At 40.1% G+C, this 24,299-nt stretch overlaps 2 protein-coding genes across 3 annotated transcripts in view; one reads left to right on the top strand and one right to left on the bottom strand.

The window, feature by feature from the left end:
• STMN3 (stathmin 3) overlaps nt 1-14,901 on the bottom strand; it is a 22,631-nt gene extending 7,730 nt beyond the window's left edge. Inside the window, exons 1-3 of the mRNA XM_085314229.1 lie at nt 13,990-14,901; nt 12,008-12,129; nt 8,848-9,008 (exon numbers count right to left, since the gene is read on the bottom strand). Of these exons, the coding sequence (XP_085170355.1) occupies nt 8,848-8,866 (19 nt within the window). The 5' untranslated portion in view covers nt 8,867-9,008; nt 12,008-12,129; nt 13,990-14,901. The remainder of the gene's footprint in view (nt 1-8,847; nt 9,009-12,007; nt 12,130-13,989) is intronic.
• A 214-nt stretch (nt 14,902-15,115) lies between these two features.
• RTEL1 (regulator of telomere elongation helicase 1) overlaps nt 15,116-24,299 on the top strand; it is a 50,199-nt gene continuing 41,015 nt past the window's right edge. Inside the window, exons 1-11 of one of the 2 annotated variants that reach the window (XM_085314227.1) lie at nt 15,116-15,160; nt 15,593-15,716; nt 16,926-17,124; nt 17,471-17,564; nt 18,685-18,766; nt 19,392-19,452; nt 20,429-20,504; nt 21,207-21,291; nt 21,825-21,890; nt 23,649-23,802; nt 24,129-24,167. In XM_085314227.1, the coding sequence (XP_085170353.1) occupies nt 15,615-15,716; nt 16,926-17,124; nt 17,471-17,564; nt 18,685-18,766; nt 19,392-19,452; nt 20,429-20,504; nt 21,207-21,291; nt 21,825-21,890; nt 23,649-23,802; nt 24,129-24,167 (958 nt within the window). In that variant the 5' untranslated portion in view covers nt 15,116-15,160; nt 15,593-15,614. Of the gene's footprint in view, nt 15,161-15,433; nt 15,717-16,925; nt 17,125-17,470; nt 17,565-18,684; nt 18,767-19,391; nt 19,453-20,428; nt 20,505-21,206; nt 21,292-21,824; nt 21,891-23,648; nt 23,803-24,128; nt 24,168-24,299 lie in introns of those variants that run through there. The other variant, XM_085314228.1, reaches the window with a different exon arrangement.

The raw sequence follows: 24,299 nt of genomic DNA, 5'->3' as shown, positions 1-24,299 counted from the left end.
ACCTACATCCCAGGACCCCCCGGCTCTGCCCCAGCTGTCACGCACATGAGACCCAGAAGCTCATGTGCTGCCCTCCTCCTCTTGTGCTTTCTGAAGCTTTCAGTGACAAGCAGTAGATGGCATTTGCGTCTGCTGTACAGCGCCTGTAACGCACTAATTAGGCTAAAATAAGAAAAGGCAGCGTGAAAGGATTGGCAGATCCTGATCTGACACTGTAACGGAGATGGGAAGCTGAATCACCTGGGGATTCCTCTGACGCAGGGCTGCAGYTTCACCCTCCTCACTGCTTTTTACCTACTGATGTGAGGGTAGGTGACCCAAACAGAACAGGAACTCTTCTAAGCTGTCCTGGGGCAAGTTCTGACCTCAGTTACCTTCGGGATCACGAGAGTGGAAAGGTGGGTTTCTCACTATCCCTTGCATTCTCAAACAGGCATAACTTATACGAACCAGAGTTCCAGCTCCAGTATTTTCAAAAGAAAATGTCTGAGCCTTTTTATGAATACATGCTGGTTTTGCCAGAGTCATGTCTAAGTTTTAGCACATATTTGATACTGCTGCAAGGGTCAGAGATATCTACAGAGCAAAACTGCTAAGACAATCCCAGTATAGTTAGCGGAGCAACATTATTAAGGCAGAGTGCAGACAAGCCTGACTTCTGTTCATGTCTTTCTTATGGTTTCATGTTGTATGCTTATTCATATCTTCTAAACTCTTCTTCCTACTCATCGGCAGAGTTTGAGAGACAGTGGAAATGTAACTGCCTGGTAGATGTTATCCCTGGCTTTATGTTACTTTCCAAGGCTCTATGCTGTCATTTGCATTAAATGGGAGGGCAGAGAGTAGGAGGAAGTTTAGCAAGCCATATGCATCGTGTCTCCACATATCACCTATATCTGGAAGTAGGGAGGAGTCATTTACTGCAGGACTTTCACGACGAGACATTTTCTGTACTTATTCCATCAGAAATAAAGCTCTTTGGGAAAATGGGGTTTCCTAACACTCTAGGGAGATTCTTTCATCAGTTTCAAAAAAAAAATGTGATTTCTTTTACCCTGAAACCCTTTATCTAATTCATTCCCTCAATTTCAGATGGATCTCCTTGGTAGTATTCATAGACAAGAARGGGAAATAAGCAAAAGCCAAATATCTGATGCACCTGCCCGGCCTGCAAGGTCCTTTCTCTAAAGTGATGTGCTGTATTCCAGACACCGAGCCCCTTCCCAAGGTATCAGAGCTTACATGCATCCCGAGGCAGGGCACACAACCCTTCAGTATAGCACAGGGATCAGCAAAKGGCCAGCAGGGTCTATCTGATAGAGACTGTGTGTAACTACACATCTGTCAGATACCAGAGAGGCAGAAATTTTTAGTGAATGGGTAGTGTGGACATTTACACTTCCAGAAGACTGGAAGATGTGAAAATCTACATGTCCTATATAAATACAATATGTTATGATTCAAGTACCACACTATGAGGACTTGGCTAGAAATCTCTTCAATTTGTCTTGTTTGTTCACCTCTTTATAATGAGGAAGGCAAGCTCTTTGGATTAAAAATAAGGTTTTATGCTACATTTGGGAAAGGACTGCTACTTTTTGGCGGCTAGAGAAAAACAAGCAAATTAATAAAAATAATTCTTGCTCATTTTTACGTGTTGGGATTTAATTTCTGACTGAAAACAGATTGTGACTTCATGGCCAGGAAGACTACATTTCTCTCTCCATTGCTCACACTTAAAACAAAATTGCAACTAACCAGAAATACACTGAGCACTTCAACCTTTGCAGAGATACTACAACCATGTGGACAAGGGGAGCAGTCACAGCTGTCACACAGGACACTCAAATGGGCTCCACAATGTCATCAAATTGCTAAAGTACACCTCCTTCTAGAACTGGTCTTCGATTCAGTGTCAGACTTTTTTCATATATTCTGTATGATCCCTTGATAAAGCTCTATTTTGCTCAGCAGTGAAGGATTTAATATACAGCAAATAAAAGTAAGGAACATGCACTTTGAGTCACTATTTAAGATACTATGTCAATGAAGATCAAACCCAAGGTCTCCTGAAGCAAGACTACTTCSTGTTCACAGTTGGTGAAAAAGCATTCTTAAAATTCCCAGGGGACAAAAAAAAAAAAAAAACAGTATTGCAAATCTGAGCATTCAGGAGGTTCTGCGCTCACATTTGCAATAGATATGGGCTTTGAGGACACATATGTATTCCAGTGGACAAAATCCTTGTACCAAGATATGACAGTTGGATGAACATAGTATGATATGGTAGACCAGTSCCTGCCAGAAAAGACTGTTTAATTTTGAGGGCACAGATTTACACATTTTGAGAACAGTTAAACAGAATAGCAAAACTCTTATTTAGGCACCTATTTGTATAGAAGATCTTTATTTAAGCATCTAAATTTGTAAAAATAAACCTGTTCAGTTTAGACTAAACAAATATTGTATATTTGTATAAATTAACCAGGTTGTCTGACTCTRTTAAAAAGCTGTTACAGGCTTAAAGATCAGAAACTCAAAAAGTCATAGAGGATAAAGAATATGCACACTTATGAGCAGCAGTTCCTAAGGGACATTACACCAAAGCATCACTTTGGTTTCAGAGGTGCACACAAGARCTCTGCCTTGCCTACAGGTAGAGAAGCAGGCTGCCAGCTCACTGCCCAGACTGATCTATGACATGTTATCTCAAGTATAAATTACTGATATTTTACTTTTCAGACAAATACAGCAATAGGAGGTAGCAAGTTCATTCACTCCAGTATGGTCTTCACCCTTAAGTCATCAAACTTTACTGCTTTAACATTAGGACTGGGGTGAAACATTGCAAAGAGCTGAGTTTTGCAAATTAAGAAGAGAAGTAGTAAGAGATACAGAAAGTATGCCAGAATCTCATCCTGTGAAGTATAGTAGCCTTGTGTTTTACTGTCTTCACAGGACCTTGGGTTTAATAGCTACAATGCTGTCTAAGAAGGAGCAGTCAATCCCTCAACATTTGTGAATATTTATGCACAGTAACCAGCACACTCCGATGCTGCCCTGTTCACATTCCAATAACTAATATCAACAACTAAATTTTTTTATCTAACTTTTCTCTGTACTGTATATATTGCACAGGCAAAGATCAATTTTGCCCTGTTGCAAGGAAAGAGCAAGGTAGTTTGTCTGGATCTTTATTCAAAGTAAGGTACTAAAAAGGCCAGAGCCCTATCAGTTTGCTCTCTCTCAAGTAACTCACTTCCCGAGCTCCCTCTAGTGCTACTTAGTACATACTGCGTTTTCTTTTTCCTGCTGCTTGACATGAATACTGTACAGCATTTATCCAAGTAAAGTGTTTATCTCTACATTAACCCCCAGAGACACTATTCAGCTGCTCCCTGAACAACTGTGGTACAGGAAATGGAGCTAGTGGCTGCAGAAGGATGCGGCGCACAAGCAACGGGAATGATCTCACTTGGTGATGTGCTTGGATTCACCAGCAGTAACCGAGAAATAAGCTTTGTTCTTTGCTTCCTAACTAGGTAAAATTAAACTGTAAACTATTTGAACAGCCTACCTTTTTGTTAGGCATTTAACAAAGTCCAGCAGAAYGGAGCTAGGCCATTAGGCACAACACCAAGACAGAGTAATTCATAACAAACCAGAGGCATAGAGGCATAGCAAGACTAATTAATTTATATGAATTCAGACAATTAAAATGGATGAGACTGAATGTGCTATATCTGATAGCAAGGTCAAAGAAAGGTTATTACAAGAAAACTATCTGTACTGCAAAGATAATTTTGGAGAAGTAAAAATTGCTTCTATAAATGTTATACCATGATAAAAATGAGAATAGTGCAATTGCAAATGTAGCCAAAGCACAATAGAAGATAAAGAAACAGAAAAGACAGAGAATTGAGTGTCTTTCAGTACAAAAAATGTAATGCCACATATACAGTGAAAGCAAGCATAATCCTCAGTAAGTCTTGAGAGTAAAATAGACCGTAGATATTCTCACCTGGTAACAATATTAGCATAATACTAATGGCCAATTCTTCATCTCAGTCTAACGCACTTCTTTTTTTTTTTTTTCCCTCAAAACTAGTTGATTTAATAGGTCAGGAAGAGATCTCCCATGCCTAGAAAAACTCCTAACAATGTCCAGGTATATTAGCACAATGATTAAACTTCAGCTCTTTTCTTTCCCCCCACCACCTTCCCATTCTAGTACAACAAATGTAGGTCTGCAGCTCACAACACTGAGAAATCTGCAGGATGTGCAGGAACAGGAACCAGTAAAAAGCAATGGGATTCCTGAGGGACAGAGGTGATGCAGCTCCATTTGTATTGGAAGGGGAAAGGGGAAGACAAACTGTAGCAGTTCTCTAGTGGCTTTGTTTCAGATCACCTGCTGTACACCATGCTGATGCCACACACCATTTCAGCTGCTCRCCATGGGATCCGAAGCCCAGAAGTTACTGTGGACTCATGCGGACTCATTCATGAGAACAGGCAGATGCAAGGATTACTTTGCCTTCTGTGGGACATCTGCTAAATTATCACCCAGAAAAGGTTTCCAATCACCTGGATCCTTCCCTCCTAGGTTTCCTTTGCAGCTCCTGTACACCACATCAAGTTGTATTATGCACAGTCAATAGACTGGCAAATCACTTATGCTGTTACAATTGAACATGTGGGCTGCCCCCAGGAAAATAACTAAGGATATCTCTTTTGCTGKCTCAGTGACAGAAAAAGGGTCAAGCTGTAAAGCAGAAACCTAACAGTCTGGGATGGGTGGGTGATTCACGGTGGGAATAATTCACGGAAGGAAAGAAGCATGGACTGGGTTGTTTAATAAAGCAGACAAAGAAGCCAAAATGGAGGCAACTATTCCTCGACGTTCGGCAACACAGATCCAGATTGTCAGGCTCAGCTGAGAAAAAGAGCTACAGAGGAGTTAGGGATCAGATAAGCCAGAAGTTAATGAGACAGTCAAGGATAGGTCCAATGCCAGGATCTGTCATAGATACAGATTGTTATGTGACCACAGACTGGTCATTTGGTCTCTTTGGATCTGCCCTTTCCATTAAATGGGGATTATTGTACTTGCCCATTATACAGAGATATTATTTGTATAAACAAAGTAAGAGAATGTAAGGTTCTCAAGCATGACACAAAGCATGGAATGAATGAATAAAAGGACTGTTCTGAAATATGCTGAGTAGCTCTTCACCAGTTAGCATTTGCCAAAGTACTACAGCACTTGCCCATGGCCTTTGAGCACTGCCTGGCTCTTTTGTATATCAAAATCATGGCCAAGGATTCRACAATCAGTTAAACTTCCCTCTGGATTGGAATTTCCAATCTAGGTTTATACCTAAAAGAATAAAGCACGTAAGGGGAATGGGGAGGGAAAAGTTTTAAGGGAACGGCTCAGAAGGTGACAGTGTTCTCAATTAATTTTAAGGGAATGTTGCATAGAACATTTGGTGAATCTGAGATTCCGTCTGAGTGTCACAATCAAGAATCATTAGCCCAGTTCACCCTAAGAAGATGTGAAGATGAAACCATGCTGCTACCCACATGGCTATCACACAAGTCTTACATTTACTCTTCAGAAGCTCTTGTCTGCAGACCTTCCAATTGCTATATCACACCACTAAATCTCAGCTTTTCCTTTGCAGAAGGAGAATGCATTCATTTGATAGAGCAATGCATTCATCAGATCTGAACCAACATTGAAATACTCCAAGAAAGGGCACTTCTGAAGTATCTGAGGGATCCTTCCTCACAGAATTTATAAGGTGCCATCAATAAAGATACGATTTATATTTTAGAAAGAACAAACATTTTCCAAGGATTTAGAACCCTTGGTTGGATACAGTGGTTAAAAAAAAGAAAAAAAAGAAAAAAAAAGAGAGAAAAAGAGAGAGAGAGAGAAATGCCTATAGTGTATCCTCTTGGCTTGTGAAACTGAAGTCCCAATAAAAGTACCATGAATTTCTAGCACAGGCCATATATATTCCATCAATATCTGAAGAGAAAAAAAAAATCAAATTTGAGATGGAGAGACGAGGCAGAAAGGACTCTGACTGGGCTTSCGTCCTGCACCAGTGACAATTCGGCAATACTGTATGGTGTCCACCAATATAGTCCAGAAAAGGGATTAAGGGGATAACCCACACCACATAGTCATACAATTCTCACATTTCCACCAAGGGAGGGGAAAGTCTTGAGAGCTATCAAGGCACTTTTATTGCATGATGTCCAGCTGTGAGGCCTGGAATGACAAACCATGGAGTTTCATCTTGGTTCCACCTTCTCAGACATACTTACATCYGAGAAAAGCCCATGAGGCTTTCATGTTACTGCATCATTTCGTAATCCCTAAGAAAGGCCACTGGTACTCATCTGTCTGTTTATCCAACCCAGACATCTATGGATGATGGTAAAAGTTGTATAGTSTGGCAGAGTTCACACAGACTCCCCTTTTCAGTATGCAAAAGGGTAACAATTTGTCCAGATGATCTCAGGAAGAGAGATCATCTTTTGCCCCTGCAAAGTCTGCCMGCACAGCATGGCCATCACTGCAGTTGAGCCTGCACTGAGCATGTGCTGCCTCTTCCTCTGCTTTATCACTGAAAACAACAATCCTGGCCAGGAGAAAATGCCTGAGGTGGAAAATAGAGATGACTGGTGGGGTAGGGGAATCAAGAGCCATTTCTTTTCATCTTGAATTGATTTGTTTGTTTAAACAAACCCAAGAAAATCTTCCCAGGGGGGATAAGCCCATGGGCATCATCTGCAGACAATTACAGCTTGCTCCTTCCAGTAGAGATTTGCTTTTGCTGGGGAGAAAGAAGAAAATAAAGAAGAAAGAAAACAAGACTTTTTCCTTCATTTACATGATTTGCTCGCCTTTTTCTCTTGCCTTTGCAGTCTACTTTCTATTCCTGCTATAAAAGCAATAGCTAATGGGAAGCCGCTCCTTGCAAAGCCAGCTGGGCGAGGCTCAGCCTGGCTCCCTTCCTCAGCAAACGCTTTCCCTATTATTTTTTCCTCCTGCCACAACACTGGTTTCCCAGGATTTCTCTATTCTTTGAAGCTGTTTTTCTGCTTGATCTGAGCCAAAAGGAAATGTACTTTCTCTGAAGCACACTCTTCATCATGATTCTATGTCTCCTTTGACAGTAAAACTGCATTTTCAAGAAGGTGAAATATGTCATAGATCTATGGTAGGTCGYGAGGGCAAGAATGCAGCAAATGAAAAATGTGTCTTGTGTCTATGCATGTTTCATCCACTACTCAGTCACGTCAAGTTCGATGCAACCTTGGTTAGGTGGCTGGTAGGTCTGATCTCTCCCTCCCACCCCCACTTTGCAAATTAGATCCAATCCCATTCTGTAGGAAAGGAAGATAGATGGGTGGGACCCTCAGAGCACAGGCTGGCACACACACTCATTGACAGAGGGATACTCACACAAATATATACAACAGCTGAAAATTTTCTATCATATAGACACATTTTTACAATGCTCCTTTTCCATTTCCTAATTGCATGCAAAGCTACTTTGGATAAGCTGCACCCTTACCACCCCCCTCCGCCACCTTCCATCTTTCTGTCCCTTTCTTGTTGCTTTTAATGATCTTTTAAAATGAGAAAGGAATAGAAAACACACAGCAGGAAACACAGAGAAAAGCCAGTGAAAGAAGCAAGAAACACTGTCTGGTTCTTCTGGCTGGTTCTCTGGCGGGGAGGGGCACAAAGCAGTATTCACTTTTCCTTTTTGTCTTCTGCTCCTATTCAGACTTATATCCCAGTCATTTGGGATTTAACCCCCCAAGCCCCTCTCTAAAGCACTAAAGAATTAAGAGCAGTTTTAGGAGAGAACTTTTTCTTTTTTAATTTTTATGAAAAAGAAAAAGAAAAAAAGAAAAATCCCCCACACCCACCCACTGTTCATAGTATCATTTCAGCCTTTTTTCCTCTGCCAAGTTTCCAGTTCCAGCCATTTGAATCCCTTCTCCCCAGGAAAAAGTGGCAAGACCTATCTTTAGGGAACAATTTCACCGAAGAAGTACAGCATCCTTACAACAGATTGCCAAACTGCAGCCAAACCTGGCCTCAGAGCCAGGCTCCCTGGGCTGCGAGGACAGCATGCACCAATGCTATTATTCCCATTATTACTGCAGGAGGGAGGAAGGGCTTCCCTTGCAGCATTTGATTTCACTCAACGCCATCAGAGGACCGCTCCCCTGTAGCATCTTCTAATGAAGAAATGCAAGCTGTGGAAAAAATGCAAGGATGGAAAGCTCTGAGAATACACAGAAACCCCATCGAGTTTCTTTTCTGCTAGGGGTTTGAGCAATTTTTGGGGGCATTGCTGACAATTTCTTGCCAGTATATTTCCTTCCATGACCCGTTTGGGAAATACATGATCTTCACAAAACAGAATGTAATTTTTAGTTTCTCTGCATCCAGTCACACAGTAAGCAGGTTTTTCTTAGGAAAAAGAAAAAAAAAAGCTGTATTATGTTACAAAAATAACCGTTAATTGACATGCAGCAGCATCTTCTTAGGGTACAATGTATGGTCAGGAATATTTTAAATTAGCATGTTTATTGCATGTGATTTCATATTAAAATAAAAAGCCCACCTGCTATCTTGCATCAAAGGGSTGTATGTATAGGGGAGGAAGGGGAACAATGCTGCCATACCAGCTGTCTTTTCATCAAAGAACTCCCCSAAAATGCAAGGGAAAAAGCCCTACAATAATGATAGAAAATAAAAATGATCATTCTATAAAAGTGTTGACTACAAAACTCAAAAGATTTCTGTCCTACCTGAGACAGTGCTGGCCATGCTGCTGAGGTGGGAGCCGAGAAGACAGTGTGGGCGCTGCAGAAACAGGAGTGCAGGGAGGCTGCGGAGGTGCTGCAATGCTGCGGGGAGGGAAGAACTGACTCAGCTGGAGGGGGCTGCAGCCATCGGAGGCAGGGAGAGGCTGGAGAGCGGAGAGAAAGGGAAGGGGTGGAAAGAAAAAGAAGGGTCACTAGTTCAGAATATTAATGAGCATATCAGGCCTCCTTTCCTGGGTGGCTTTGACGCCAGATCCCTCCCAGTTAGACTGCCTGCTGGAAATACAGACCCACCAAGGGGGAGGGGGAGGAGACACACCCAGACAGGGCTCTGGCAAAAGATGATTTTTCCTCCTTTTCTTTCCTTTCTTGTCTGCTCTAGATAGGCTAAATTATTTTTCTCCTTGTCTGTTGAAAGCAAAAATGAGTAGAATCACTGTGGTTTTTTTTTTTTTTTAACAAGTCATTCCAAGGCACAGCAACCCACAGGCCATGTCTGGGGTCTGGCTTAGCAGAGAAGTAAGCTGAAACCCCAAACGTTGCAGCAGCTTTAGACAAACAGCAAAGGAAGGAGTGAGCCTAGACAGGCGCAGCATCTTTAGGTATGCTTCTTTTGCACATTCACCGGCACACAAAAGGGCTAAATCTACTGCAGCTGGGAGGTGAAAATGATGTAAAAGTAGCTGAGGAAGAACAGAACGGAGTCCTCTGAATTCAGTGGGACTTTTCTGTGTCCCCCCCCCCCCAGTTATCAGGACCTCCCTTTTCTCCATTTTTTTTCCTTTTATATTTTCTATCTTTTCTATCTTTTGTGGCTGTTGCAAGGTGCTAATACCTCTGTGCTTTATAGGTATGTATCACATGCACATTTAATACTAAGCAAACCTCCTCAGTTCCTATTAACAGCTGCAGGTACCCCTATATTATTCCTCCAACCACATCTGTACAAACCCCACCTCATTTTTCATCAGTCACACTTCACCTTGGTGGCTGTGGCTGCTCACACGAGACTCCCATGCAAACCTTCCAGCCATTGGCCCTTTCATGCTACATGTTATTCTGCTGGCTGCACATACCCTTTCACTGAAAACACCCTCAAATCATCCAACGCGCTGCAATGCAGACACTCCCAGACAATTCCAGTAGCTGCAGGGAACTACAGGTTGTTCAAGTAGCTGCGGGCAGTCTGGCTTAACCAGAAGAAGCAGCCACAACAGCAGAGATTTGTCAGACAGAAAAAACTCAGAGATTTTCCTTTTTTTTTCTAAATTTTACCTCCCATTTCTAAATGTCCTAGTCTCTCACACCCAAAAAAATGAAAAGTCTCTTTACTATTGAAAAAAATTACTCTAGAAAATCAGATCTAATTCAGAAAAATACTAACATTATGCATAACATTTCAATATATCTTTGGAACAGCAACCCTTTTAGTCCAACTGGGCAATTAACTGCTTTCTTTTCTATCCAAGGCCGGTTTCATAGCTGCAGTTTCCTCTGCTTTCTTCTTGGGTTGAAACTCAAAGAAAAAGATTTTTGTAGGTTAATTTGAAAAATCCTGCCAAATTTTAAACRTAATTATCATTTCAATTTGCCCCTGATTTTCACTAGGGAGTGTTTGAAGGCACTGGGTATTTTTTTTTTGTGACAGAGATTAGAGAAAATAGATTTTCCTAATCTGTCCTCTGCCTTCATCACATGTGACATCAAACCTGGCAGACCATAACARAACTATAGATTTTCAAAGAGAACCAGCAAAGAAGTTGGCTTTGTAGTATGCACTTCTTCCACTACTTCCTTATAAATATTTTTGATAATTTTGACAATTAAAGATCCGTAGAGGTCTTATGCCATAGAAGGGCTTCTTCCAATAACTCATACTTTCAACAGAAAATAATTTTTCAGAAAGAAAAACAAACATACCAGTTTACAAAAGTATATACATGCAAACTGCTAATGGAGGCTTATCTATTAATTCTGAAGAACAGAAAGAAAATTCCCAAGCTGATAGAGAAAATAGGGAAAACTATCTCCTCAAAACACAATACATCCTAAAACCAGAGACCCACAGTAATCCTCTTCGTATTTCGTTGTGGGAGACAGTCATCTAGGGCAGCAGTTCACAAAGGAAGACTTGCAGACTGTGGCTGTTATAAGAATGGCCACAAACCTGGCAGAACCACACTTCTTTATATTATTTGTAGCTCTAAGTTTGGCATGAGTGAGGCTTGCAAGAAGGAATATTTGTGAAAAAATTAATCCAGTGACTAATGAAATAAGATTGAATGATGAAAAACACCTAGTCTAAAAGGATGAGCATGGATTGTGATATGTTAACACAACAGCATAGTTACAGCAATAGCGTAGCCATGAGACCTTCCAGTACCCYTTGCAGTCTCAAGAAGCTAGGAAAAGCTGACTTTTTTGGTCACAAAATAATAAAAATCCCACATAGGGCAGCAGTAAAATCCCTAGCTCTCAAGCAAGAAAACTATCTGAGCCCAGTCTAAGGTAACTCCACAGAATTTAGCAACTGAGAAAGRGTAACCACTGGTAACAACATCAGCACTAAATCAGGAAAATGTTTCTCTAAGGCAAGGGAAACAACAGGGTTACTCTGAATGTTTCCTCTTTGGTATCTATCATGTGCACTTGAGAAATGAGGCCAAACTGTACAAAGGATCTGGATCACGAGGAAGGAGAGAAGACATATTAATTCAGTCACTTAAAAGTGTAAAGGAAGCTATGAATTCAGGTCAGCACAGGGGCTGCTCAATTAAAATTGGTCAAGGGTGTACAAAAAAAGTTAGCAGGGCAAAGCTAGACAACTGACTGAACAACAAGTGGTAAAGAACAGAAAATTTTGAGCACATGAAGCTGTGTCTGCTTCTGACTTCAACAATGATTTGTCACAAGGCCTCCACCAATCACTAATCCCATCTGCTTCAGYTTCCTCATTGTACAATGGGTATTTCCTTATCTCCCAGTAACAGGATGATTGTGATCAAAATTTGAGTGCCAAAGATAAAGTAGCTTTAATTCATGTATTCCCCAACAGTAAAAAGACAGCATGGCTCTGGATAATCTGGATTCTAGGAGCCATTACATATGCCCAGGACAACRATTGGCAACTTAAATCTTCTCATACCTAAAAGGAGAAAAATATCCTTCRCATGAACAGCAGTGGTCTCGTGGTTGGTCATTGCTGCTTTTCAATCTCTCTGTCCCATTCCTCAAGATTCTTGACGGTCCAGGTGGAGAAATCCTGCACTGGTGGCCCCCGAATAAAAGTGAAAATTACCCTCCTGGTACTTCTACATTCTACAAGCTTTCTACTTGCAGGATTCTCTGCATAGTTAGGTYCAGTCACTCATACATCCACTTCCCTACAGAGATTGAGGATTATCTTTTTAAAGATTTTTCTTTTGTATGTTTTTTCCTTATAGGCATGTCTTACTTTGTACTGCCCACTTCAAACGAAAAACAGTTCCTCTAAGATCTTCACCCTCCACTGATACGAGAAAGCAGTGTGGAACTCCCGGCAGGCTGCATTTCCTATTGGATGGGTTAGCACATAGAAACCATTAATAGTGTAGAGACTGGCCTGTCACTATCCCCTATGCCTCTCTAAAAATTCTCCTCTTTTCCCTCCCCAAACCCATGCCTTGTAAGAGCTCAGGTTTTACCCTAGGGAGCCAAATTCCAGAATGAGAACCCAGGAAAGAGAATGATGTCCATATATACACATCACAACATACACAAATGTTTTGGCTGCAGTAAACCTCCAAAATTATTTTCCAAATTGAATGAGGAACAAATCTTTCTCTTTAAACTTACAAGATTTTGTTCACTCTGTTCCCAGTTTTTAGAAGAAACTGGCATAGACAGACTTGATAAAGACAGACAAAGACAGACTTGACAATGCTGGCACTGCAGACTTGGTCAAGTAAGGTAAATGGTGCAAATAACCCTCTAGAACGATAAAGAGCAGTCAGTCAGTGCTGAGTCATATCTGCCCCTGGACAACAGCGCATCTGCTGAATCACATTCTTTTTTGGGTTTGGTAACTTTCCAGCTCTTCTTCCTCTAAGGTAAAATAATTTGATTTAAGCAACACTAACTGCTATTTAAGTAATGTTGATTTTATGTAACACTGATATTCTTTTTCAATGTATGTAATGACAGAAAAGGCAGGGAGTATTTGTTAGGTTTATGGCCAATTTTAAACCTTTATTCTCTATTATGAACACCTTATCCCACATCCTTACAGCATCCCATCAGTTCTTACAAACTCATATCTTCTGCAGTTTAATCAGTATCAAGAGTTAATATATTCAGAAACATGAACAAAATCAGTTGTTACATTTTGTGTTGAGCACAGTGAAGAACAAAGRAGTAACTCAAAATCAGATGACATCAGAAATTTGTGCTTTAAGGCTTTCAAGCTGTAAAAAAACAAGGAATATTTGAATGACTTTTCTGCAATTATTCCAAATCAAGTCTGACATATCAAGCAACCACAGATTTTCTGTCCTCAGCAACAATTGCCCTAGGAATTCTTCAATAAAGATGTCCCAYACCAAAAACAACTATCTTTTCTCATAGACGTACAAGAATATAGATAATTTATTAAGGTCTGAAGTATAGTGACCCATATTAAGAGTGATACACTACTACCAAATTGAGCTTGGTACTGCAAGAGCTGGAAAATGAGGCTTATAAACCACAGATTAACTGCTAGCACCCAACTCCAGTGTTCTATGTTGTATTTCTCTARTGTATCAGCTAAAATTCAAAACAGTTTACAAAACAATTTCAGCTCAAGGAGATTAAAGGTTGGCAACCAACAGAGCAAGATGTGCAAGCTTCACTGAGTAACTGGAAGACATACCAGAAGTTTGAGAAGAGATCAGGTTGTATAATACACTTACATTTAAGGTCTGTTCATTTTTTTTTATCTTTTTTCCCCCCTTCTCTTGAAATGTTAGAATATGTCTACATACAGACATTAACCCTTGCAACTTTGGGGATAAGAATAAGGGCATTTGTAGTTTCAGTAATAGGAGGCCACATCCTGTTTTAAACTTACACAGTAACCATCTAAAAATAGAGGAACTTGAAAYGACTTACATGGAGATGTTGTGTGTGATAAAATATTTTCTTCTACTTTCTTCCTCGTGTAACTGCATAAAATACGATTTTGCAATATTTTGTGGTCCAGGTAAATCATGTCCATTTATTCAAATACTTGCATGGCTTGCTAGAATCTTACAAGCACTGCCTAATCCATCAATGCAGAACAGTTCAGAATCCATTACAGTCATGTATGGGTGGAAACAACCCTTAATTCGAGCAATTGAAATTCCAGYACTGCCATTCCAGACTATGTGCACTGACATAATGACAGGAAACCAAAGGTTGAAAGAATCCTATAGAAGGAAAGCAGAGAACAAAGCAGCAGCACATTGATCCCTCATGAAAGATACCCATCAGAATTCACTACTGTTGATGGAGTAGGTTCAATACAATGAAATAAAAACCTTTAAACTGTATGCATAAAGTTTCCACACAGAATCCTGTAGCATTCTGCATTGTCCCTGCAGGCCCTACCACTGAAGGGTGGCAGACAGGCGGAGTAAAACCTAACAGTGCCTTGGAGAGAAAATCTGGTCAAGGAGACGACCTCCAACCTAGTGCCCCATAGCCTTTAATGACAGAAAGGGAGAGAAATTCTGGCCTCAGGCAACTATCGTTGAGGAGCACTCAAGCGCTTCAGGGAAACCCAGCAGGTTTTAAATAAGCATTAGAAATGTCAACGCTTTGCTGCTTTTTGCAAGCAAACGGCCCATCCACCGCCTCTTGGGGGCCAGGCCTCCCGCACGAGGATGGAAAGGAGAGGCCCAAGCGCCTCCTGCCTTTGCAGGTAAATCACGTAGCTCTGGCCGCGGAGCGGCCCGGGCTCCCGCCAGGGGCCTGCGCTTCACTGCGGGCCGGGCAGGGCCCCGGGCAGGGCCCCGGGCAGGGCCCAACTCTGCCCCTCCCACCCCGCCGCCGCACCAGCTCCCGCCGCGCACGGGGAAGCGGTGTCCCAGCCCCCCGCCAGCCCCGCCGCGCCGGCGGCCCCCAGGGCGGCCCCAGCGGGCCCCGCCGCCACAGCCGGGCCTACCGGGCGCCAGCGCCCGCCGCCCCGTTCCCGGGGCAACGCCGCAAGTCTCGCGAGAGCWGCTCCGGCGGAAGTGACGCGCGGGAAGGAGGGAGGGCACGTGACGCCGCGCGGGGATTCTGAACGGCGGTGCGGGAGGTGAGGGGGGGGCTGCGGCGGCGCCGCCCGCGTCTCCATGGCAACGGGGGGGGCGGGACGGCCCCGGCGGCGCGGGACAGGCCCAGACCAGCCCAGACCGGCCCGGCCCGGTCCGGCCCGGTCGGGGGAGGCTCCGCTGGGGAGCCCCAATGCGGGGGGCGCTGGAAGAGAAGCGGCCTCGCCCGGGGAACGGCCTGTGAGGGCCCGGCAGCTCCGTGTCCTCCCCCGGGGAGCCCGCTCCGCCGGGCCCCTGCGCGCCCTGCCCGGGCCGCGGCGCAGATTTGCTGTTAACGCGTTACAGGCCCCGATGGCGAGGGGGAAACGGGCCATTTCGGGCGTTTGTTATGCAGATGAGCTTCCACCGCTCCTGCTTAGTTGCCCGACGCGCTCCTCCTAGCGTCACGTTGCCGCAAATCACGAGCGTGCTCTTAGTTTCAGGTGCTTTGCAGAAAATATGCCTAAGATTACTCTAAATGGCATCACAGTGGATTTTCCTTTCCAACCGTACAAGTGCCAGGAAGCGTACATGGCCAAAGTGCTCGAGTGCCTGCAGAAGGTAAGTGCTGGAAGGTTCTGCCGTGCTGCGCCTTGCAGGCCAGAGGCTTTGGCTAAGCAGTTTTTCCTCTGATAAACTTAAATTGTTGACTGTGTTACAAATCAGATCTATAGCAGCTTAGTTCCTAGGCGTATTTTAGGTCATTCACTACATGTATCTCATTTCTGRCTGTAAAGGGATTTATTTAAAAAGGAGTTATTATTCAAGTTTATTTTTTGTTGTCTGTTTTCAATTTTGTCTTATTTATACTTTTATAGTTATTAAAAATCTATAAATGTTCAAATGTTGTATCTCTCAGTAGAAATGTGGATAGGATATTTTTGCCTATCTTGGGAAAAGGAAGAAAAATTAAGGAAGTAGTTCATATGTTCATACAATGTCTGTTTTGATTTTGTATTGTTAGTGAATTGTACTAATAGTACAAGTTGCCATTTTATCTATGATAAGGTAATCTTAATAAACTAATAGCAAATAAGGAAATGTTTCTTACAATAGTTATTTTTGTTCTGGGATTGGTAAATAGGATCACCAAGGCCCCTCTTTCTTCTGAGAGAGGAAACAGAAGCTTAGGTTTTCCGTAGTAGCTCAGCATTCATCAGGATTGTAGGCAGTGGCTTGATCCTTGCTTGGTACCTTCTCATATTGTAATAATATTTCTATAAGCCTATATAATATAGATAAATTCTTCTAATGTACTTACCACATGACTTACCACAGCTGTGCAACCTTACCTTTTATTTAGAATTCAGTTTGTAAAAGCACTTGGAAATTAGAATGACCAGCAGGACTAGATGTTTAAAAATGGACCTTGTTCAAGATCTTCTGCCTAAGCCATGTCTGGATTTTGTGATGTGGGATATARTCATCATTCTAAAGAAAATAAGCATTCCATAAAAATCAATTTCTATTTTTTTGCAGCAGTTTCTAATATTTGTGTGTCTTTTATGTTAAAATGTGATGCATTCTATTTACTCTGAGAAAGGAAAATCGCTTTGTTAGACACAGTTGTGTCTGGATTTTAGCTTAAGCTTCACTAAGCTGCTTAGAGGTCACAGGTCCTGTATGTAAAAACTGTGGGGTATGTATCTGTTTCTTCTATATGGTATAGTTTACTACTAGTGAATACTCTTTACTGAGAAAATGCTAGTCTAGTTGAATATCCAGATAACTTTTTTTTTCCCTCTTCGATTTTATTTCCCTTCAACAAAGAAGGTAAATGGCATTCTGGAAAGCCCTACAGGCACAGGAAAGACACTGTGCCTTCTATGTTCCACTCTGGCTTGGCGGGAACACTTTAAAGATACTATCTCAGCCCGCAAAATTGCACAACGGATGAACGGAGTGGAACTCTTTCCTGACAGACCTCTGTCATCCTGGGGCAATGCTGCCGTGGATGCTGATATCCCAAGTAAGTACAGTGTATTACTCCCACTGAACATAAAAATCAGAAATAGTTAAATCAAAAGTGTTTGTTATCATCTCTTACAATGAGTATGTAATCATAAAAGCAGAGGCATTGTTTAGCAGCTGGAATAGTTTCATACTATTTTAAAGATGTTTTATATATTTTAAATTKTATTAGAATATTAGAAATGTATTTAGCTCATTTCTGGTGTGTGAACAGTTAGATGAAAAAAATTCTTGCTGTCTCTACGGAGCAAGTTGTTACTGTAGCACCGCAGAGAAGGGAGGCTGATAATATCTTTAGTTCTTCTTTCTGTGCTAATAATTTTTTTTTTCCCTCTATGTGGCAGCTTATTACACTGACATTCCTAAAATAATTTATGCCTCCAGAACTCACTCACAACTTACGCAGGTCATTAATGAATTAAAGAATACAGTCTACAGGTAAATATGATAATGCTTCTGTTCTAAGCAAAAGGGGAGAAACCCAGCTATTTTAATAATTATTTGAATTTGTGAGGATGAAAGTATTWAAAAAAGATATCTGTTGAAATGTAGTTCTCTTATTGTGCATGTATAGAACCTTAATTTATTTWTTTTTCTTTTTTTTTTCTCCCTCCCATCGTTCACAGCTTCTCTTTTCTTATCACCTCTTTTTATCCTAGAATTTCCTGAATTCAGTCTGGTTCTGGTTCTCCACTTGCATTTACTTCTAAAATTCCTGGGGCAAGGGAAGGGCAGAGGATTTCTTTTCTACCTGCTTAAATCCTATAAGCTTTCTCTKAACTTGAGTGAAAAGAATTCATTAACTCTCTGGAGTTTTTTGGCTCAGGAAGAGTAGATTTTTCTAGTTTATATACGTGAATAGAGTGCACTGTTGTTCCTCTGAGTAGTACTGTTTTGTGAAACTCCATGGTTGTATTTTTTTTAATCTATTTTTTGTAAGGCACTAGGAAGTCATTACAAGGTTATAAGGTTAAATTCCTTAGATSAAAGTTAACCTATGAAGAGCTTTGTGTTTTTGCTATGCCAGTGTATGCTGTAATTTTCAGCTGTTGACAGATCAGTGTGCTAACTGAAATTTTGGGGCAGGTAGTAATCATTTGCTTATATGCCTCTTTTGCAGGTACGACCTTGTAATAAGCAAAAAAGTATTGCGAATGACTGGTGCATTGATGCTTGTCATAATCTTAGTTTAAAAATTACTGACACCTGCAGAATAGCTTAATGTGTGAGAGGGCCCAGATTTTTGGGATCAGCTATCATTACAGAATCCAGATTTTCTTGTGGATGATGTAAGCTGCTACTCATGACCTTCCACAGTAAACTGCTGCTTAGTACTTCCCATTGTTACTAGGAGAAAGAATACAATAAAGTCCAAGAACTTATAGCTGTTACAGAGTAGTTTACTTACTATTTCTGATTTCAACTCTTGTTTTGTTGCTCCTCTGTCTCACGAGCCCTTTGCCTTTGACATACTATGCCTGAGCTAGACACGTACAACAGTTTTTTTTCCCTTTTTGCCTTATTTTTAATATCAGTTTTATGTATTCTGTTTGTACAGGCCAAAGATTTGTGTTTTGGGTTCCAGAGAGCAGCTTTGCATCAATCCTGAAGTGAAGCGGCAGGAGAGCAACCATGTGCAGGTGAGAACACAGCCTTGCAAGTATGAATAGCATGAATATACATTTTTTTGTTCTGCTGTATAGTGTGTAATTTTTAACCATGACATTAGGTTTCACTACCAGTGATTTGTGTGAAAGATACTAATTTTCCATGTATTTGAGGAACTGGTACYGTTTCTCGGTGTTGTTACAGTATTGGTAATGCAAAATTTAGTTCTAAATCTCTGGTAGCACTTACCAKCCAGAGAAGCATGGGATTATGTAGAGCATGAGAGTTAAGTTTGATAGTTTACAATTTACTTTCTGGTCTGTCACTTAAGTACTTTTCAAAGGCAAAAATCATTTTAAAATCATGTTTCTGTGTTTGCTATATCTGCTATTTTTACTAGTAATGGTAAATATTACTTTTTTTGAAAAGTATTAGTGGCAAAATATAACCAAATTTTCTCTTGCCACATGAATGGTCTGTGTTACATAAGAGTGGTTTTAGGTGGATATGGGGACATGTGATTCTAAAGCTAAAAAAATGTGACTACCATTTATTTATTCTCTGGTGTTACRGAAAATTGGTAACTCTTCACCTCTCAACTCACCTTTAGTGCTTGAGAAGTTATGCTACTCTACTAAAATATACTATATTTTACAGATCTACATGTGCCGAATGAAAGTGATGGCTCGTACTTGTCATTTCTATAACAATGTGGAAGGTAAGTAAAGCCCTGTTTTGTGGAGAGAGAGACTTTTTGTGAGACAGGCAGATAARTTTTAAAGAGTTGGCAGAATCTGCWTTTGTGTGTGTATTTTACATCTGTACCTATCTATATATATCTATATAGATGTATGATATTTTGCTCTAGATGTATTTTTTTTTAGCCTATTGCTGTTCAAACAAAGGACCGAGTTGATGTCTTTCAAGAATAAAATGTTAAGAAGCAGATGAATCTAGGGTAACAACTAGGGCCAAATTCTATCATTCGTAATACAGAATGAGACTGGAATGAAAACCAGAAGCCTTTGCTATTAGCTCAGTGTTCATAGGCGGAAAGAACCGAGAAGAACTTCAAGGCTGTAAGTGATTGTAGACTATAGTGCTGTCAATATGATACATATGGGGGAAAAAAAATCAGTTCTGGAGTGTATGGAGATGTCTGCATTAGGGGCAGACATAGTGTCCTAGTATTGGTCACTGGAGAACCCTGGTTCAGATACTGTAATTCTTGTCATCCATATTTAGCTGAGATAAACTGGAGCTGGAAAAAGGACAGAGAAGTGCTACAAGGCTCCATATAGGAATACAGAGCCTGTATGCAAGAGAAGAGTAAATTAACTTTCTTTGATCAATCTGATAAATTGGAATCTAAGAAAACTTGGAATCCAAGAAAACTATGATTCAAATGTCAAACAAATTAAAAGATAAACCTCAAGCAGCGAGAGATGTTATTTAGGACAAGGCTTGCTGTTGACACAAGAACAGCTGTGGATAACTTAGCCATGAAACAATTAGGTTCAGAACGATGAGAAGATTCTGAATCATTAGGGACAGAAGGTGCTTTGTGGGTGTACAGTGCAGCAAGTAACCTTAGTAATAGAAGAAATAAAGTCAGTGCACCTAGAAATGATTACAGTATCTTTGTATGATACTCTTACTTAACCATGTGGTTGTAATGTTGTAATGTTCTTCAGAGAAGAGTACGGAGAAAGAACTGATTGACTCTATCATGGATATTGAAGACTTGGTTAAAAATGGGAACAAGCACAGGTAAATGGTCCTCTCTGACCCTCCTCCTCTTTTGTGAAAACTTTTTTTTAATTATTATTAATACTTTGGTATGAACTTGACATACGCAAAAGTAATAGAGCAATGACGAGAGCAAAGTGCAGTGGCAAAATACATTGCACAGAGACAGCTTTCAGCAAATTTATGTGTGTACTAAGGCTTTAATTTCTGTTACTGTAGTTTTCATTATGTAATAGTGGATATATATTTCAGGCTTTACTTGTGTAAAGACTAAATCTAATCAGAATGAGGTTCACCTGATTCTTGAGTAGAGACTGCCAATATCATTTGCTGTGCCAAATACTGTTGCAGTTTTCTTTCAGATCTAAGAGGACAAGATGACTGACTTGTTGAGACTTAATAGTGTAGTCTGGCATCCCCTCCTAGCCTGGAGGGGAGAAAAGATAATGCACTGATGAATGTCACTTTCTTTCATTCTTTATTTTTGAGCTGCACAGCTTGGCATTTTTGATACTTTCTACTAAGTTTACTGAACTGGGCCCATATGAATAGAGCTAACCATCTGCCCTAAAATCTAATGTGCTAGTTTCAAATCATTAAGCAAGTGATTAGAAATCCTCGAGAGTCTGAAATATAATACATGAATGTGGAGCATACTTCAGTATTTTTGCAATTATTAATTTATAGTTGTGTTACTTTTTTTTTTTTTTTTTTTTTAAACAGAGCTTGTCCTTATTATCTCTCTCGGAGTCTGAAGCAGCAAGCAGATATTATTTTTATGCCTTACAACTATTTACTAGACTCAAAGGTAACATATATCTATATCTTTAAGTGCAGTTTTTCTTCTATTGGTCTTGTATTGGCTTCTAGTGGATAAACTCTAAAGAAATGATGCACAGCAAGCAATCGTATTGTGTGATATACTTAAAAACTAATAAAAATCCGGTTCAAACTCTGAAGCATAGGCCCTTTTGTGTTTTTTTTCCTGCAAAGTTCTTTTCCATAGCGTTGTGTGTTTTTGAAACTGAGCTCTTGTGATGTTAGAGAATTACCTTAGCAAAATATGATGCCCAATAAGGGCATCAACAACATATTTTTTTCTTTATTACAATTTCAGCTGTAAATTCTGTAAACTTATGTCATGCATTTTGTTGCTTTCATTTCCAGAGAAAACTATTATTTTGTGATTTACATATTAGCCACAGCTTATTTGCTGTTTCCCAGAAAAAATATGTATCAAAACATAACAAAATCCAAATCTAATTAGCCAGTTTTTCAGTCAATCAAATCTCTTCTTCTCTTTGACCTTTATGCCCATTACACTCCCTCTCTCATCTTCAGAGCCGGAGGGCGCACAGTTTGGACCTGAAGGGGACTGTGGTAATACTTGATGAAGCTCACAATGTGGTAAGTTGCTTGTTCCTGGTCTATTGCATTTTCCAGACTTCATCAAAAAGGAAAAACAGACCAGTGTCATATTACAAAAAGCTGTACTCAGCTGCTTCAGTTGTATCATCAGTGTTTCTAGTTTCCATGACAGTTGAAGTTGTAAGTTTAAGTAATAGTCCTTTGACACAGCTATGGCTTTCTGCAAGGTGGTAGTTTCCTAAAAGATGGCCCTCCGAATTTATGAGGGTACTGGTTTTCTTTCTTTGGAGTTCTCTTCTATGGTGTAAGAAAATGTGACAAGACCCTCCTCTGAAGCTCAAAYACATCAGCTGTTCAGGTGCACTACATGGCAAATGTGACTTTCTTGTCTTGATGGGAAAATACTTGGAAAAATGACAAAAATAACAWACTGCATCAGGAGACCTTCGTCTTAGTTGGCTCAAAACTGCAGTTCTCTGCTTAGCTAATGAAATGCAAAGGAACCTTTGAAATATGTCCCCTTTATCAAACGAACAACCTCCYGGTGGGATTTCTGCTTAGCAACTGCGAAGTTTTTCTGATTGCATGTTTTTGAATCATTGTTCATCAGTAAGAAAGCTATTGGAGGACATGCTCTTTCTGGCTAGAGGTAAWTGCAGAACTGCATCCAGTATGTGGATGCGAAACAACTTTTTCTATTGAAAAATGAGTGGAAAATGCATAATAGCTTTTTTTTTTTTTTGGTTTTTTTTCCTTTGTAGCATTTTAAAAAATATTAACTGTTGCCTGAATGTGGAAATTGATCAGAGTTGCTATTCTGCAACCACTCATTTTGCAATATTTCTCCCATGTGATTGTCCCTGTTTCAACTTAGTAATTACTCTGAAATAAAATTGACTTTGTCCTGAATGGGAATTGGCACAATTCAACATGATTTTTTTTTCTTTATAAGTTGTTTCTTAAGAGCCATTGCAGTCAATTTTTTGTGTAGTTAAGCCTTTACTATTTCTCTCCATTACTCAGGGAATACCTTTTTTACCTTTTTTTTTTTTTTTTTTTTAATGGATAACGTTTATGAGAAAGCAAACTGTGACTTATTTTTTCAAGGTCAGAATTTTATCAAACTGTTCAGACCGTTACAGCACTGCTTTTTTAATAAAAAGTTAATAATTTCCTTTGTTTCTTATAATAATATTTGTTCTCATATATATGTTGTCCTAAACTTTACATATGGATAATATGTATCTGCAGCTTTTTTTCTTTTTCCCCCTCACTCTTATTCTTTGCCCCAATCTTTAGGTGTAAGATAATAAGGGGCAAGGACCATGTCTTCATATGAGTTAATACAGGAATATCAATATTTCCTAAGTGTGAGAGGGGCTAGGAATTGCCCTTTTAAAGGACAAAATGGTTTTGTAATTAGTATTTGCTGCATACTTTGCCACCAGCAAACTACTTGGCAAGTACMTAAGAGAAATGAGGATGTCAAGAAAAATCCGAGTAACTTTAAGAACACAGAGGCCTATTAAAAACAAAAGGGATCTTAATGACACTGGCTTACTACTGGATGGAAATGATCGAATTGCTGATCATGTGGAAAAGGCAAAAGTATTTGCTTAATGTCTACACTATGTCTTAGAAAAAGAGAGATGCCTAGTAGCAGTGACGGTCTTCAAGCCTTTTGAAAACGTTCTCTGGTCTGAGCTGGAGGTGGTCCAGTCTGATTGTCTATGAAGCTGCCTGACCAAATAGCATACTGTGCAGTCCACGTAATACTCCCATTCCTTGATATTCTAGGAGAAGTTATGCGAGGAGTCGTCATCTTTTGACTTGACACCCTACGATTTGGCTTCGGCAATGGATGCTATAAATGTAGTACTGGAAGAACAAGCAAAAATAGTTCAACAGAATGAAATAAATGCTGAATTCAATATGGAGATGGCTAATTCAGGTGTGTTAATAGCCATGAACCACTGTTTCACTGGGATTATAGGGTGCTATTATCAAAGATAGGAAAATAACTTAGTTTCACAGAAAATTGATTCTGATTAATAGATAAATTATTGTTATTTAGTAACACTAGCAGAGAAGCATGACAAAATATGGTCAAACCAGGATGATATTGCGGATCATAAAAGAGCARTGAGTGGAATGCAGATGTCTTTCCCTGTATGCATGGATTCAGCCTTCATAGCTATAATCTCTGAAAAAGCATAAAGAAACCAGAGAATGAAACAGATGAAACATCCTCTTTGAAATCATTCCTTTCTTCAACAGGACTGAACATGGAACTTGAAGATATAGCAAAGATAAAGAGTAAGTATTTTGTTTGTTTGTTTGTGTTCAACAAAACTATTGTTAAAGGTGATTGGACAATGATTATAAAACAGGTTCGTGTTACCTTTCCTTGACATCTGCACATAATGGAGAAATGCATGGAAGTTCAAG

Source organism: Rhea americana, unplaced genomic scaffold, assembly GCF_003343005.1.
Source record: "Rhea americana isolate MKP2758 unplaced genomic scaffold, rheAme1 scaffold_4, whole genome shotgun sequence".
NCBI lineage: Eukaryota > Metazoa > Chordata > Aves > Rheiformes > Rheidae > Rhea > Rhea americana.
Note: the sequence above shows the minus strand (reverse complement) of the source record. Positions and strands in the feature narration are given on the sequence as shown.